The sequence below is a fragment of the Caretta caretta genome, chromosome 1, assembly GCF_965140235.1.
Source record: "Caretta caretta isolate rCarCar2 chromosome 1, rCarCar1.hap1, whole genome shotgun sequence".
Taxonomy (NCBI): Eukaryota; Metazoa; Chordata; order Testudines; family Cheloniidae; genus Caretta; species Caretta caretta.
This window is the reverse complement of record NC_134206.1, coordinates 288,614,001-288,626,305: the sequence shown is the minus strand read 5'-3', so window position 1 is coordinate 288,626,305 and position 12,305 is coordinate 288,614,001. Positions and strand designations below refer to the sequence as shown.

At 40.2% G+C, this 12,305-nt stretch overlaps 1 protein-coding gene and 1 long non-coding RNA gene across 7 annotated transcripts in view; one reads left to right on the top strand and one right to left on the bottom strand.

Moving 5' to 3' along the window:
* Positions 1 to 12,305, top strand: part of CPSF6 (cleavage and polyadenylation specific factor 6) — an 88,430-nt gene that overhangs the window by 25,073 nt on the left and 51,052 nt on the right. For all 6 annotated transcript variants that reach the window (XM_048835818.2, XM_048835820.1, XM_048835819.1 and 3 more), the window contains exons 2-3: positions 4,942 to 5,151; positions 11,562 to 11,665. In XM_048835818.2, coding sequence (XP_048691775.1) covers positions 4,942 to 5,151; positions 11,562 to 11,665 — 314 coding nt within the window. The remainder of the gene's footprint in view (positions 1 to 4,941; positions 5,152 to 11,561; positions 11,666 to 12,305) is intronic.
* Positions 1 to 12,305, bottom strand: part of LOC125630207 (uncharacterized) — a 56,943-nt gene that overhangs the window by 6,374 nt on the left and 38,264 nt on the right. The window lies entirely within an intron of this gene.

The following is a 12,305-nucleotide window of genomic DNA, read 5'->3' as shown; positions in this document are numbered from 1 at the left end:
GACCGACTGAGGGAACAGCAGATTCATGTCTCCCATCTCACGCTCACTCCAGGGCATACACTTATTGAGTGGAATGGTGGGCAGAATTGCCCGCACTATTTCCAGGTATCTTGTTTTTCTTTTTCTCTTTTTTTTTTTTTTTGCACCAAGTGTGTATATTTGAATTTGCGTAAGTTAAATGATGCGACTCACCTGTACAGATAAGTAATCTTTTTTTCCTGGGGAAGATCTTGAGACAACACACAGATTCATATGCCAGTAATACATGGACAACACCATTATGTCAGATACAAAGAATACCATCCCTTAGCTGTTTTAGGGTATATCTGCATAGCAAAAATTGTGCAAAGACCAGCCTACTAGATCTAGCTTGAATCTAGCTAGCACAGGTAATATAGCAGTGAAGGTAGTGCACTCTGGGCTTCAGTACATGTAGTACAAGCCTGGCATGGATCCTGGGTTTGTACTTGGCTTGTTAGCCCATTCAGAAGCTCATGTTGCTTCATCGCTATTGTTACCCACACTAGCTGGATTTAAGCTAGCTTGGGTAGGCTAGTCCATACACATCACTAGCTCAGGTATGTTTGTCAGCGCGCAGCTTTTGCTGTGTAGACATACCACTAGTGTCAGCGAAGAGCAGATGACTGATACTAAATGTGAGCAATACAGGGTGATGCTGGTGGAGAGAAGATAATGCTTCAAAGAACTCAGAACCACATTAACACCCTCCCTGGGGTGGGGCCAGCTGGAATCTTCATTGTTACTGGATGCCCAATAAATATGGCTGCTGGAAAAGAGCTCTTCTACCTGAAGCTGGCCAGGAGACTGCACCCCATGGTCTCAGTTTTGGACTAGGCCACAATGATCCATGCATTAATGACTTTCTGCATTTATTCTTGCAACACATTGTACGTGATTGTGGAGCACTGATGCATGTTGGTACCTCCTGTTCTCTGCCTGTGACACATAATCTAGTTTCCAGTGGGTTATAATATTTTGGTCTAATTTCAGTTGTGTTTAGTGTGCAGGTGCTGGGTAGCGTACGTGGCATATTAAGTACAGGAGGTCCCTTCTGGCCTAAAACTCTTGACTCTCCGATTGTACCACATTGTCCAATTAGTTAAAAGTGAAACAGCTTACCTACTTAATAACATAGATTGCTTACAGCGTATCACCCCAATGTTCTGCTCATTTCACCGGCTACCCAGTGAACCGAGTCAAACTTGGGGTTACAGTACTGATCCTCAAAGCCTCTCATGACATTGGCATGAGCTGGTTTAAAAGCTGCTTCTCAGTAATTATAAACTTCCATGTCAGCTGCATTCCTCAGGAACTGTGGAACTACTAAAACATGTGAAGGCTTATAAATGCAGGTGACAGAACTGAAAGCTGCTGGCCTAGAAATGTGAAACTTGTTTCTGCAGGAATTTAAAATGATCTTGAACCCAATTTTCAGAACAAAGTGCAAAATTCACCACTTTGATTTAGCTTTCCTGCAATTTAAAATAGCAATCAGGAGGGAAAGAAACAGACTCTTTGACTTTTAGAATTTGTAAGACCGTTAATACTGTGGTGGTGCATGCAGCCTTCATATATTTACTGACTCAATATGTGGGTGAAGTAAATATTTAAAAACAAAAGTTAAGATACAACAGAATTTTACATAGTAGAAAGGGGTTTATGTGGGGGGGATCTTGTTGTAAAATACAGAACTTCGGGTAGATGGAGATTTGTTTTGCCAAGAGAATTTTGGAGGTTGATTTCACAAGGGAGAATATGGGTGTTATAACTTGGTATTTTTAGTAGTTGTGCAACTGACTCCTTTACAGAACACCTGGAGTTTCCATAAACCTGGAAATCCTGGACGCCCCATCATCTCAGGCATTGGCACCTTGACAGCAGGATTGTCTGGCTACGTAGGCTCCCTCCTCAGGGCCAACCTACCAGCACTCCTAGCTATCTTGGAGACACCACTGACTTCCTGAGGAAACTAGAATCCGTCGGTGATCTTTCTGAAAACACCATCCTGGCCACTGTGGATGTAGAAGCCCTCTACACCAACATTCCACACAAAGATGGACTACAAGCCATCAGGAACAGTATTCCCGATAATGTCACGGCAAACCTGGTGGCTGAACTTTGTGACTTTGTCCTCACCCATAACTATATTTCACATTTGGGGACAATGTATACCTTCAAATCAGCGGCACTGCTATGGGTACCCGCGTGGCCCCACAGTATGCCAACATTTTTATGGCTGACTTAGAACAATGCTTCCTCAGCTCTTGTCCCCTAATGCCCATACTTTACTTGCGCTATATTGATGACATCTTCATCATCTGGACCCATGGAAAAGAAGCCCTTGAGGAATTCCACCATGATTTCAACAATTTCCATCCCACCATCAACCTCAGCTTGGACCAGTCCACACAAGAGATCCACTTCCTGGACACTACAGTGCTAATAAGCGATGGTCACACAAACACCACCCCATACCGGAAACCTGTGGACTGCTATACTTATGTACATTCCTTTAGCTTTCATCCAGACCACACCACACGATCCATTGTCTACAGCTAAGCTCTACAGTTCAACTGCATTTGCTCCAACCCCTCAGACAGAGACAAACACCTACAAGATCTCTATCAAGCGTTCTTACAACTGCAATACCCACCTGCTGAAGTGAAGAAACAGATTGATAGAGCCAGAAGAGTACCCAGAAGTCACCTACTACAGGACAGGCCCAACAAAGAGAATAACAGAACGCCACTAGCCATCACCTTCAGCCCCCAACTGAAACCTCTCCAACGCATCATCAAGGATCTACGACCTATCCTGAAGGACGACCCATCACTCTCACAGATCTTGGGAGACAGGCCAGTCCTTGCTTACAGACAGCCCCGTAACCTGAAGCAAATACTCACCAGCAACCACACAACAAAACCACTAACCCAGGAATCTATCCTTGCAACAAAGCCCGTTGTCAACTGTGTCCACATATCTATTCGGGGACACAATCATAGGGCCACACTATCAGCCACACAGAGGCTCATTCACCTGCACATCTACCAATGTGATCACATCTATCAATGCCATCATGTGCCAGCAATGCCATGTACATTGGCCAAACCGGACAGTCTTTACGTAAAAACACAAATCAGACGTGAAGAATTATAACATTCAAAAACCAGTCGGAGAACACTTCAATTTCTCTGGTCACTCAATTACAGACCTAAAAGTGGCAATATTACAACAAAAAGACTTCAAAACCAGACTCCAATGAGAGACTGCTGAATTGGAATTAATTTGCAAACTGGACACCATTAAATTAGTCTTGAATAAAGACTGGGAGTGGATATGTCATTACACAAAGTAAAACTATTTCCCCATGTTTGTTTTTCCCCTCTACTGTTCCTTACACGTTCTTGTCAACTGCTGGAAATGGCCCACCTTGATTATTGCTACAAAAGGTTTTTTGTTTTTTTTTCCTCCTGTTGGTAATAGCTCACCTTACCTGATCACTCTCTTTACAGTGTGTATGGTAACACCCATTGTTTCATGTTCTCTGTGTATATGAAATCCCCCTACTGTATTTTTCACTGCATGCATCAGATGAAGTGAGCTGTAGCTCACGAAAGCTTATGCTCAAATAAATTTGTGAGTCTCTAAGGTGCCACAAGTACTCCTTTTCTTTTTGAGAACATCTGGAAACACTGTCCTCTTATGAAGTGTATGTAACCAGCTTTTCCTGCCCTGTGGTCTAGAATCCTGAAGTGGGGGAAAGCATCATGGGGAGTGGTTTAAGGGGAGCGGACGTGTTATGCGAGGGTATGAGGGGAGTTTGTTATGGCAGGGCCCTAAGGCAGTGGTCTAGTCCCTTTTAAAATAATAATAATTGTAGCACAGGTAATGCCAGTGTGTTGTCACTCTGATTTTGCAGGTGAGGGACCAGTAAGTCAGATGCTAACTTCATTTGCCAAGTTGTCCATTTATACGACTGTAAATGGAGATTAAAAAATGTAAATGGCTGCATCAAGAGGAGTCTTCAATTTAGATAAAATACTCTGGGTTAAATCTTTTCATAAATTTATTACTAGAGCTATAGCTAGGAATTTTTTTTAATATATGCTCGCTAATTGCAAAGAAGAGTATATTGCCCATTTTAATGTTAAAATGTCTAAACTTAAAGTGGACTGATAACGCAATTAAAAATGGATTTGGTTTTGCTCCTCTTACTCATTTCCCATTTCAACTCCTATTGTGATGACACCGTGATACCAGAAAGTGGGATATAGCTGTCTTTGGAAACAGACAGCGTTTCTCTTTTATATTAAGTAGGATCATTAGAGTATGAAGTTCTCCCTTCCTGACCCTGTATTCGAGAATCAGGGATCAAGTTTAAGATCCAATCTCTGAAAAATTTAGCTGCGTGTTGTGTTCATTGCCAGGACTCTTGTAAAAGCTCAAACCACTTTCCATACCTGTTCCTTTTAATATAGGAAAATATTTACTTTTGTTTTTGCATAAGACCTGACGTTAACATGCTGCTATTTTGCTTACCAGCATCATTAATGTCAGCAACATTCTCAGAATAAGATTTGTGTTCTCTTGTTTGTCTCTATCAGTAGAACAAAATCATTGTAGGATTAAGCAGTAACTGTAGGCTTTTTGTTAGTTTTCTGTCTGTTTGGTGGAATTTTTTTTAAAGTAGAAAGCAGAAGTCGTAACATTCAGATTTATATACATTCGAATGTAGATCAAATTGGGACGTAAACTGTTTCACAAGGGAGGGGATATACTGTTGCACTTCAGGTTCAAATGTGTCTGTCTTACCTCGTGTGATTAATTCTCTGGGACATTTTAGAGCAGTATTTGTTTTGAATAAATATTAAAAGTATTTTAGGTAATATGTAATCTACGGCATATTTTTTTGTGTTTTAGGAAGCTGAATATGGTGGACATGATCAGATAGATTTGTATGATGACGTCATCTCTCCATCTGCAAATAATGGCGATGCCCCAGAGGACCGTGATTATATGGACTCTCTCCCACCATCAGTTGGAGATGACGTAGGTAAAGGAGCAGCACCAAATGTTGTCTATACATATACTGGAAAGAGAATTGCGTTGTACATTGGAAATCTTACTTGGGTAAGTGTTGGAATTCAGCTACACACATGCTTTTTTATTATGGGCAATCTTACACTGATCAAATAAACTTATTGTAGTTGACAGAATTTTACTAAAATATTTAACTTTTTGGCACATAATACAAGAAAAATAATTTATAGATTCATAGATACTAAGGTCAGAAGGGACCATTATGATCATCTAGTCCGACCTCCTGCACAACCCAGGCCACAGAATCTCACCCACCCACTCCTGCCAAAAACCTCTCACCTACGTCTGAGCTAATGAAGTCCTCAAATCATGGTTTAAAGACTTCAAGGAGCAGAGGATCCTCCAGCAAGTGACCCATGCCACAGAGGAAGGCGAAAAACAGAAAAAATTGGAAGAGGCCCTAGAGGACAATTCCTTCCCGACCCCAAATATGGCAATCAGCTAAACCCTGAGCATATGGGCAAGATTCACCAGCCAGATACCCAGGAAAGAATTTTCTGTAGTAACTCAGATCCCACCCCATCTAACATCCCAACACAGCCATGAGGCCTATTTACCATGAATATTTAAGGATCAATTAATTACCAAAATCCTGTTATCCCATTGTACCATCTCCTCCATAAACTTATCAAGTTTAATCTTAAAGCCAGATAGATCTTTTGCCCCCACTGCTTCCCTTGGAAGGCTATTCCAAAACTTCACTCCTCCGATGGTTAGAAACCTTCATCTAATTTCAAGTCTAAACTTCCCAATGACCAGTTTATATCCGTTTGTTCTTGTGTCCACATTGGTACTGAGCTTAAATAATTACTCTCCCTCGCCGGTATTTATCCCTCTGATATATTTATAGAGAGCAATCATATCTCCCCTCAACCTTCTTTTAGTTAGGCTAAACAAGCCAAGCTCCTTGAGTCTCCTTTCATAAGACAAGTTTTCCATTCCTCGGATCATCCTAGTAGTCCTTCTTTGTACCTGTTTCAGTTTGAATTCATCCTTCTTAAACATGGGAGACCGGAACTGCACACAGTATTCCAGGTGAGGTCTCACCAGTGCCTTGTATAACGGTACTAAAACCTCCTTATCTCTACTGGAAATACCTCGCCTGACACATCCCAAGACCACATTAGCTTTTTTCACGGCAATGTCACATTGGCGGCTCATAGTCATCCTGGGATCAACCAATACTCCAAGGTCCTTCTCCTCCTCTGTTACTTCTAATTGATGCGTCCCCAGCTTATAACTAAAATTCTTGTTGTTAATCCCTAAATGCATAACCTTACACTTCTCACTATTAAATTTCATCCTATTACTATTACTCTAGTTTACAAGGTCATCCAGATCTTCCTGTATGATATCCCGGTCCTTCTCTAAATTGGCAATACTTCCCAGCTTTGTATCATCCACAAACTTTATTAGCACTCCCACTTTTTGTGCTGAGTTCAGTAATAAAAAGATTAGATAAGATTGATCCCAAAACTGATCCCTGAGGAACTCCACTGGTAACCTCCCTCCAGCCTGACAGTTCACCTTCCAGTAGGACCCGCTGTAGTCTCCCTGTTAATCAATTCCTTATCCACCTTTCAATTTTCACAATTGATCCCCATTTTTTCCAATATAACTAATAATTCCCCATGTGGCACGGTATCAAACGCCTTACTGAAATCGAGATAAATTAGATCCACTGTGTTTCCTTTGTCTAAAAAATCTGTTACTTTCTCAAAGAAGGAGATCAGGTTGGTTTGGCACGATCTACCTTTTTGTAAAACCATGTTGTATTTTGTCCCATTTACCATTGACCTCAATGTCCTTAACTATTTTCTCCTTCAAAATTTTTTCCAAGACCTTGCATACTACATATGTCAAACTAACAGGCCTGTAGTTACCTGGATCACATTTTTTTTTTCCTTTCTTAAAAATAGGAACTGTGTTAGCAATTCTCCAATCATACGGTACAACCCCTGAGTTTACAGATTCATGAAAAATTCTTGCTAATGGGTTTGCAATTTCATGTGCCAATTCCTTTAATATTCTTGGATGAAGATTTGCCTGCTCCACCCCAGCCCCCCTGCGCGCACGCAGTTTAGTCCTATTAAGCTGTTCGAATTTCTCTTCTACCTCAGATATGGAAATATCTACCTCTCATATCCTCATTCCCATTTGTCATGCTACCATTATCCCTAAGATCCTCTTTAGCCTTATTAAAGACTGAGGCAAAGTATTTGTTTAGATATTGGGCCATGCCTAGATTATCCTTGACCTCCACTCCATCCTCAGTGTTTAGCAGTCCCACTTTTTCTTTCTTCGTTTTTTTCTTATTTATATGGCTATAGAACCTTTTTACTATTGGTTCTAATTCCCTTTGCAAGGTCCAACTCTACTTGACTTTTAGCCTGTCTGACTTTATCCCTACTTGTTCTGACCTCAATAAGGTAGCTTTCCTTGATGATCCCTCCCATCTTCCACTCCCTGTATGCTTTCTGCTTTTTCTTAATCAGCTCTCTGAGATGCTTGTTCATCCAGCTTGGTCTACAACTCCTGCCTATGATTTTTTTTTTTCCCCTTTCTTGGGATGCAGAATTCTGATTGCTTCTGCAGCTTTGATTTAAAGTAATCCCAGGCCTTCTCTGCCTTTAGATCCATAAATTCTTCAGTCCAATCCACTTCCCTAACTAATTCCTTAATTTCTGAAATTCAGCCCTTTTGAAATCAGAAACCCTAGTCGCAGATTTATTTTTGTTTAATCCTTCCGTTCAGTTTGAACTGAATTAGCTCATGACCACTTGAACCAAGATTATCCCCTACAACCATTTCTTCTAGGAGGTCCTCACTACTCACCAAAACCAAATCTAAAATGGCATCCCCTCTAGTCAGTTCAGCAAATACTTGATGAAGGAATCCATCAGCTATCGCATCCAGGAAAATCTGAGCCCTATTATCATTACTAGCTCTTGTCCTCCAGTCTATATCTGGGAAGTTAAAGTCTCCCATGATCACACAATTCCCATTAGCATTTACTTCATTAAAAAGGGCTCTATCCAAATTAGATCCCGGAGGTCTATAGCACACCCCAAGCACTATCCCAGGGGAGACTCTAATAGTTTTCTTCCCAAATGTAATTTTTGCCCAGACGGACTCTGTCTTATCCATTCCATCGCTTCTTATTTCTTTACATTCAACCTCATCATTGATATACAATGCTACTCCACCACCTTTGCCTTTATTTTGGTCTTTCCTAAACAGCACATACCCCTCAATACCTGTAGTCCAGTCATGACTGCTATTCCACCATGTTTCTGTTATCCCTATAATATCTGGTTTCACTTCCTGCACCATTAGCTCTAGTTCCTCCATTTTGTTACCTCGGCTCCTCGCATTGGTGTACAAACATCTTAATTTTTGCTGTTTGGCCTCGCTCACATTCTTTACCTGATTAGGCACAGACATTCTTCTGCCAGTATCACCTATTAGACTGGTATGTATACTACCCTTCCTCCTTATGTCCATTCTCCTACCACGGCTGTATCCTTTCTTACTTCGTTTTCTTCCCTCTCAATGCTAAAATCCAGCGTGGAGATTACCTGGACATCTCCCCCAAATTCCTAGTTTAAAGCTCTCTTGATAAGTTGTGCCATCCTCCATCCTAGAAGTCTATTTCCTTCCCTACTCAGATGAAGTCCATCCCGAGAGAACTGTCCTCCTAGTGGCCATACATCCCCAAAGCCCTCCTTATAGCACCACTGCCTGAGCCATCTGTTGAGCATCATAATCTTGTCATACCTTTTGTTGCCCTTCTCTAGGAACAGACAGAATCCCACTGAAGATCACCTGAGCCTCGATTTCCTTAAGCGTCTTCCCCAGCATAACATAGTCTCCCTTAATACTTTCCAGGGAGAATCTAGCTGTATCATTTGTTCCCACATGAAGGATAATTAGGGGATTCTTTCCTGCTCCCTTTTAGGATCCTTTTAAACCTCAGGTCTACATCCCGTATTTTAGCACCTGGAAGACAGCATACCCTTCTGTTCTCTGGATCAGCTCTTATTACAGGCCTGTCTATTCTTCTCAGTAACGAGTCCCCGATCACATAGACCTGCCTTTTCCTGGTGACGGTGCTATTCTCTAGTCTATTCCCTGTTCCTTCTGGCTGCAAGTTCTTTCCATTCCTATTCTCCCTTGTAATCCTCTTCAACCCATCCTGTATCCTTCTGGGGCTCATATTTGGTGTAGTCTCCATTGACTCTTCCCCTTTTATATAGGACTAGCCTCTCTTCTCTTCTTCAGTGACTACCTGCTGAGCCCCTTTATTTTCCAGCTCTGTAAACCTGTTCTTGAGGTCTGTTTCTCCTTCACTAGCCCGTCTTTTCCTCTTCCTTTTAGTCACATGCTTCCACTGACCACTTTCCTCACCCAGTCCCCCCATAGAATTCCTCAGTCCTACTTCCATCAGCAAACAGAGAAGCAGGTTTTCTGAGCATTTTAGTGAAAATCTTGGGGGAAGAATATAGTTTTGAGATGTTCATTAAAATGGAGGATATTTACAATATAAACGTTCAGTTGTGTCTTGTAGAATAAATTAAAGGTGAAAGGGGAAGCTTTCTGGGAAAGCATGGTAAGTTTGCCACCCTATTAGGGCTTTGGGGAAACTCCGAAGAGAAGTAACAGAATAAATTTATTACTATCCTAGTGCCTTATGCCTATAAACTGATCTATTTTGAATAATCCGTTGTTGAAGCTTTTACTTTTAAAAGAGAACTGTAATGTTCTTCGAGGTTTTTTTGAGAATTAATCCTCAAAGACTGTGACTTGCAGTGACTTCCCAGGCAAAACTGTTCCAAGCCTCTGTTTTAAGAGTATTTTCAGGTACTGCAGATCTAGGAACCAAAATACAACCGGGGAAATACATATTGTTGACCTTCAGTATGCTTTTTAAAAATAAAAATGTGTAAAATGCTAAATCAGTAGCTGAACTAATTAGCCTTTACTGTGACAGTTAATCTGAAAACCATTTTCTCACCCCCTTCCATGCAAAATTTTGAGTTCATGGTTGCTTCCTCTGCTAAAACCTATACTAGTACCAAACATGCAGGAAAATGCTTCATACTTTAAGTGTTTGATGTCGTTAAGTGTTGCAGTATCCTGATTTCAGGCACTTTCCAGGTAAGTAAAGTAAAGGAGATACTGATTTATCAAACACTTCATTTAAAAACTTATTTCTAGAGATTGGATTTTCAAAACACAGTGCTTCCATTGAAGTCAATGGCCAATTGGCCAATGCTGAATGTTTTGAAAGTCCATATGTAACTTTTAAATCTGTATCGTTACTACTGACGTGGCATCTTAAACAGAACTATCTACAAAATTTTGTGTTTACCTTCTTAAGGATTGTCAAATTTCACTTTTTTAAGTGACATGAGATTCAGCAATGTATACTCAAGCTGGTATGGGTGGGGGGAATGGTATATAGGGAATTTTAAAACTTGCACACCCAGTTTCCCCTCTCTCCTGAAATTTAGGGGGGTTCTGGAGTTAAAGGTTTTCTTCTTACGCCAGCTCCTTTAGTACCAGTACATACTTATGATCAGGGTGAAAGTGTTTAACTTCAGAAATGGATAATGTTCGACTTAGACGTTTGCTTATAGCACAGTCAGATGTTGATGGATGTCACGTATCCATGGGCCACTGAAGTGGCTGATAAACTCTGCTTTTTTTTACTCTTTCTGTTTTTTTCCTCTGCCATCAGTAAGTAAAACAATACTACTAAGAATCTTGCTGTCTAAAGCTTAAAAAAACCAGCAGTTCATGGTTTGGGATTTTAGTAAATTAAATTTCACTTGGGCCAGTTTTGGCACTAGTGTAGAGCGCCATGGATAAGGGGTACAAGCGTGCTAACACATCTGAAAGTAAAGCACACTATTGAAATGGTCTCGAAATTTGACCTTGTTCAGAGCTGTAGGATTTTGGGCTAATAGAAACTGAGTAGTAATCTGTTTTAAATAGGAAAAAATTGCAATCCCTGAGGTATCAAACAAACAAAAGTGACTACTGAAATTGGTCAGATTAAGCCTTGCAGCCTTGAAAGTATGCTTTTGTTTTTCATAAAAACAAAACTTCTTCAAACATAGCTTTCTTTAAGATCGTGCATTATGTAGTAAGGGTAGTAATACATCATGTCAGGTGCTGTTAGTGCCATATGTGTTGTATTACACATCATTTGTCTGTTCATATATTTTAGCAATGATCTTTTTGAGAAGTAACTGTAAAGTGTCACTTAAAATACTTGCTACAAACCACCACAGAAAACATCCAGTGAGATGTACTGGATCATTTTCACAATAAAGTAAAAAGCAATAGTACAAACATACAGGATTAGACTGCTGTATTCATAGTGAAAATTGGCATCTTAATGTGTTTTGACATTTGAATATAAAAATATTTTGCAGTGGACAACAGATGAAGACTTAACTGAAGCAGTGCATTCACTGGGAGTAAATGATATTTTGGAGATAAAATTTTTTGAAAACCGTGCTAATGGCCAGTCAAAGGGGTAAGAATTTGTAATCCACGTTTTCTGCTGTTGGTCATTGATCTGCTACAGTGAGGGTGAGTGGTCCATGTTTTCCACAGCTAGCAATGAGATGTTTACTTTTGTTGGACAGCTAACTTCTAGCAAGGGTTTTGTACCCTATTGTTTCACATTGACTACTAATTCAATCGCAGAAATAAGCTATAAAGACAATACTATAGGTTTCACTACTCCCTGAATAGGATTGCGATATTGACATTCCTTATACATTCATTTTCCTAAATTTCAGACGGTTTACTCTTTAATTTTTTTAACCTCTCATCAGTGTGAATGCCTTCTTATTCTGCCTTTTGTCAAATCCCTTTTTCAAAACTTGATTTGTTAGCCTTTTATTTCTCCATTTTTATTTTGCATAGCTCTGCCAGTGCCTCTCAGTCCCTACTAATAACACCTCTCAGAATCCAGTAAATGGTTTTTTGTTTACTATAAATTGTCAATTGTGTGAATTTTGTGATATGGACAAACGGACTATTTCAATTGTGATTTAAACTATATTTGATTTAAGGTCTTCATGAGTGCCAGATTAACCCCCCGCCACCCCACCCCATGCGGGAGGGGTGTGTGTGTGTGTGTGTATATTGGTTAGTTTATTTCTCACAAA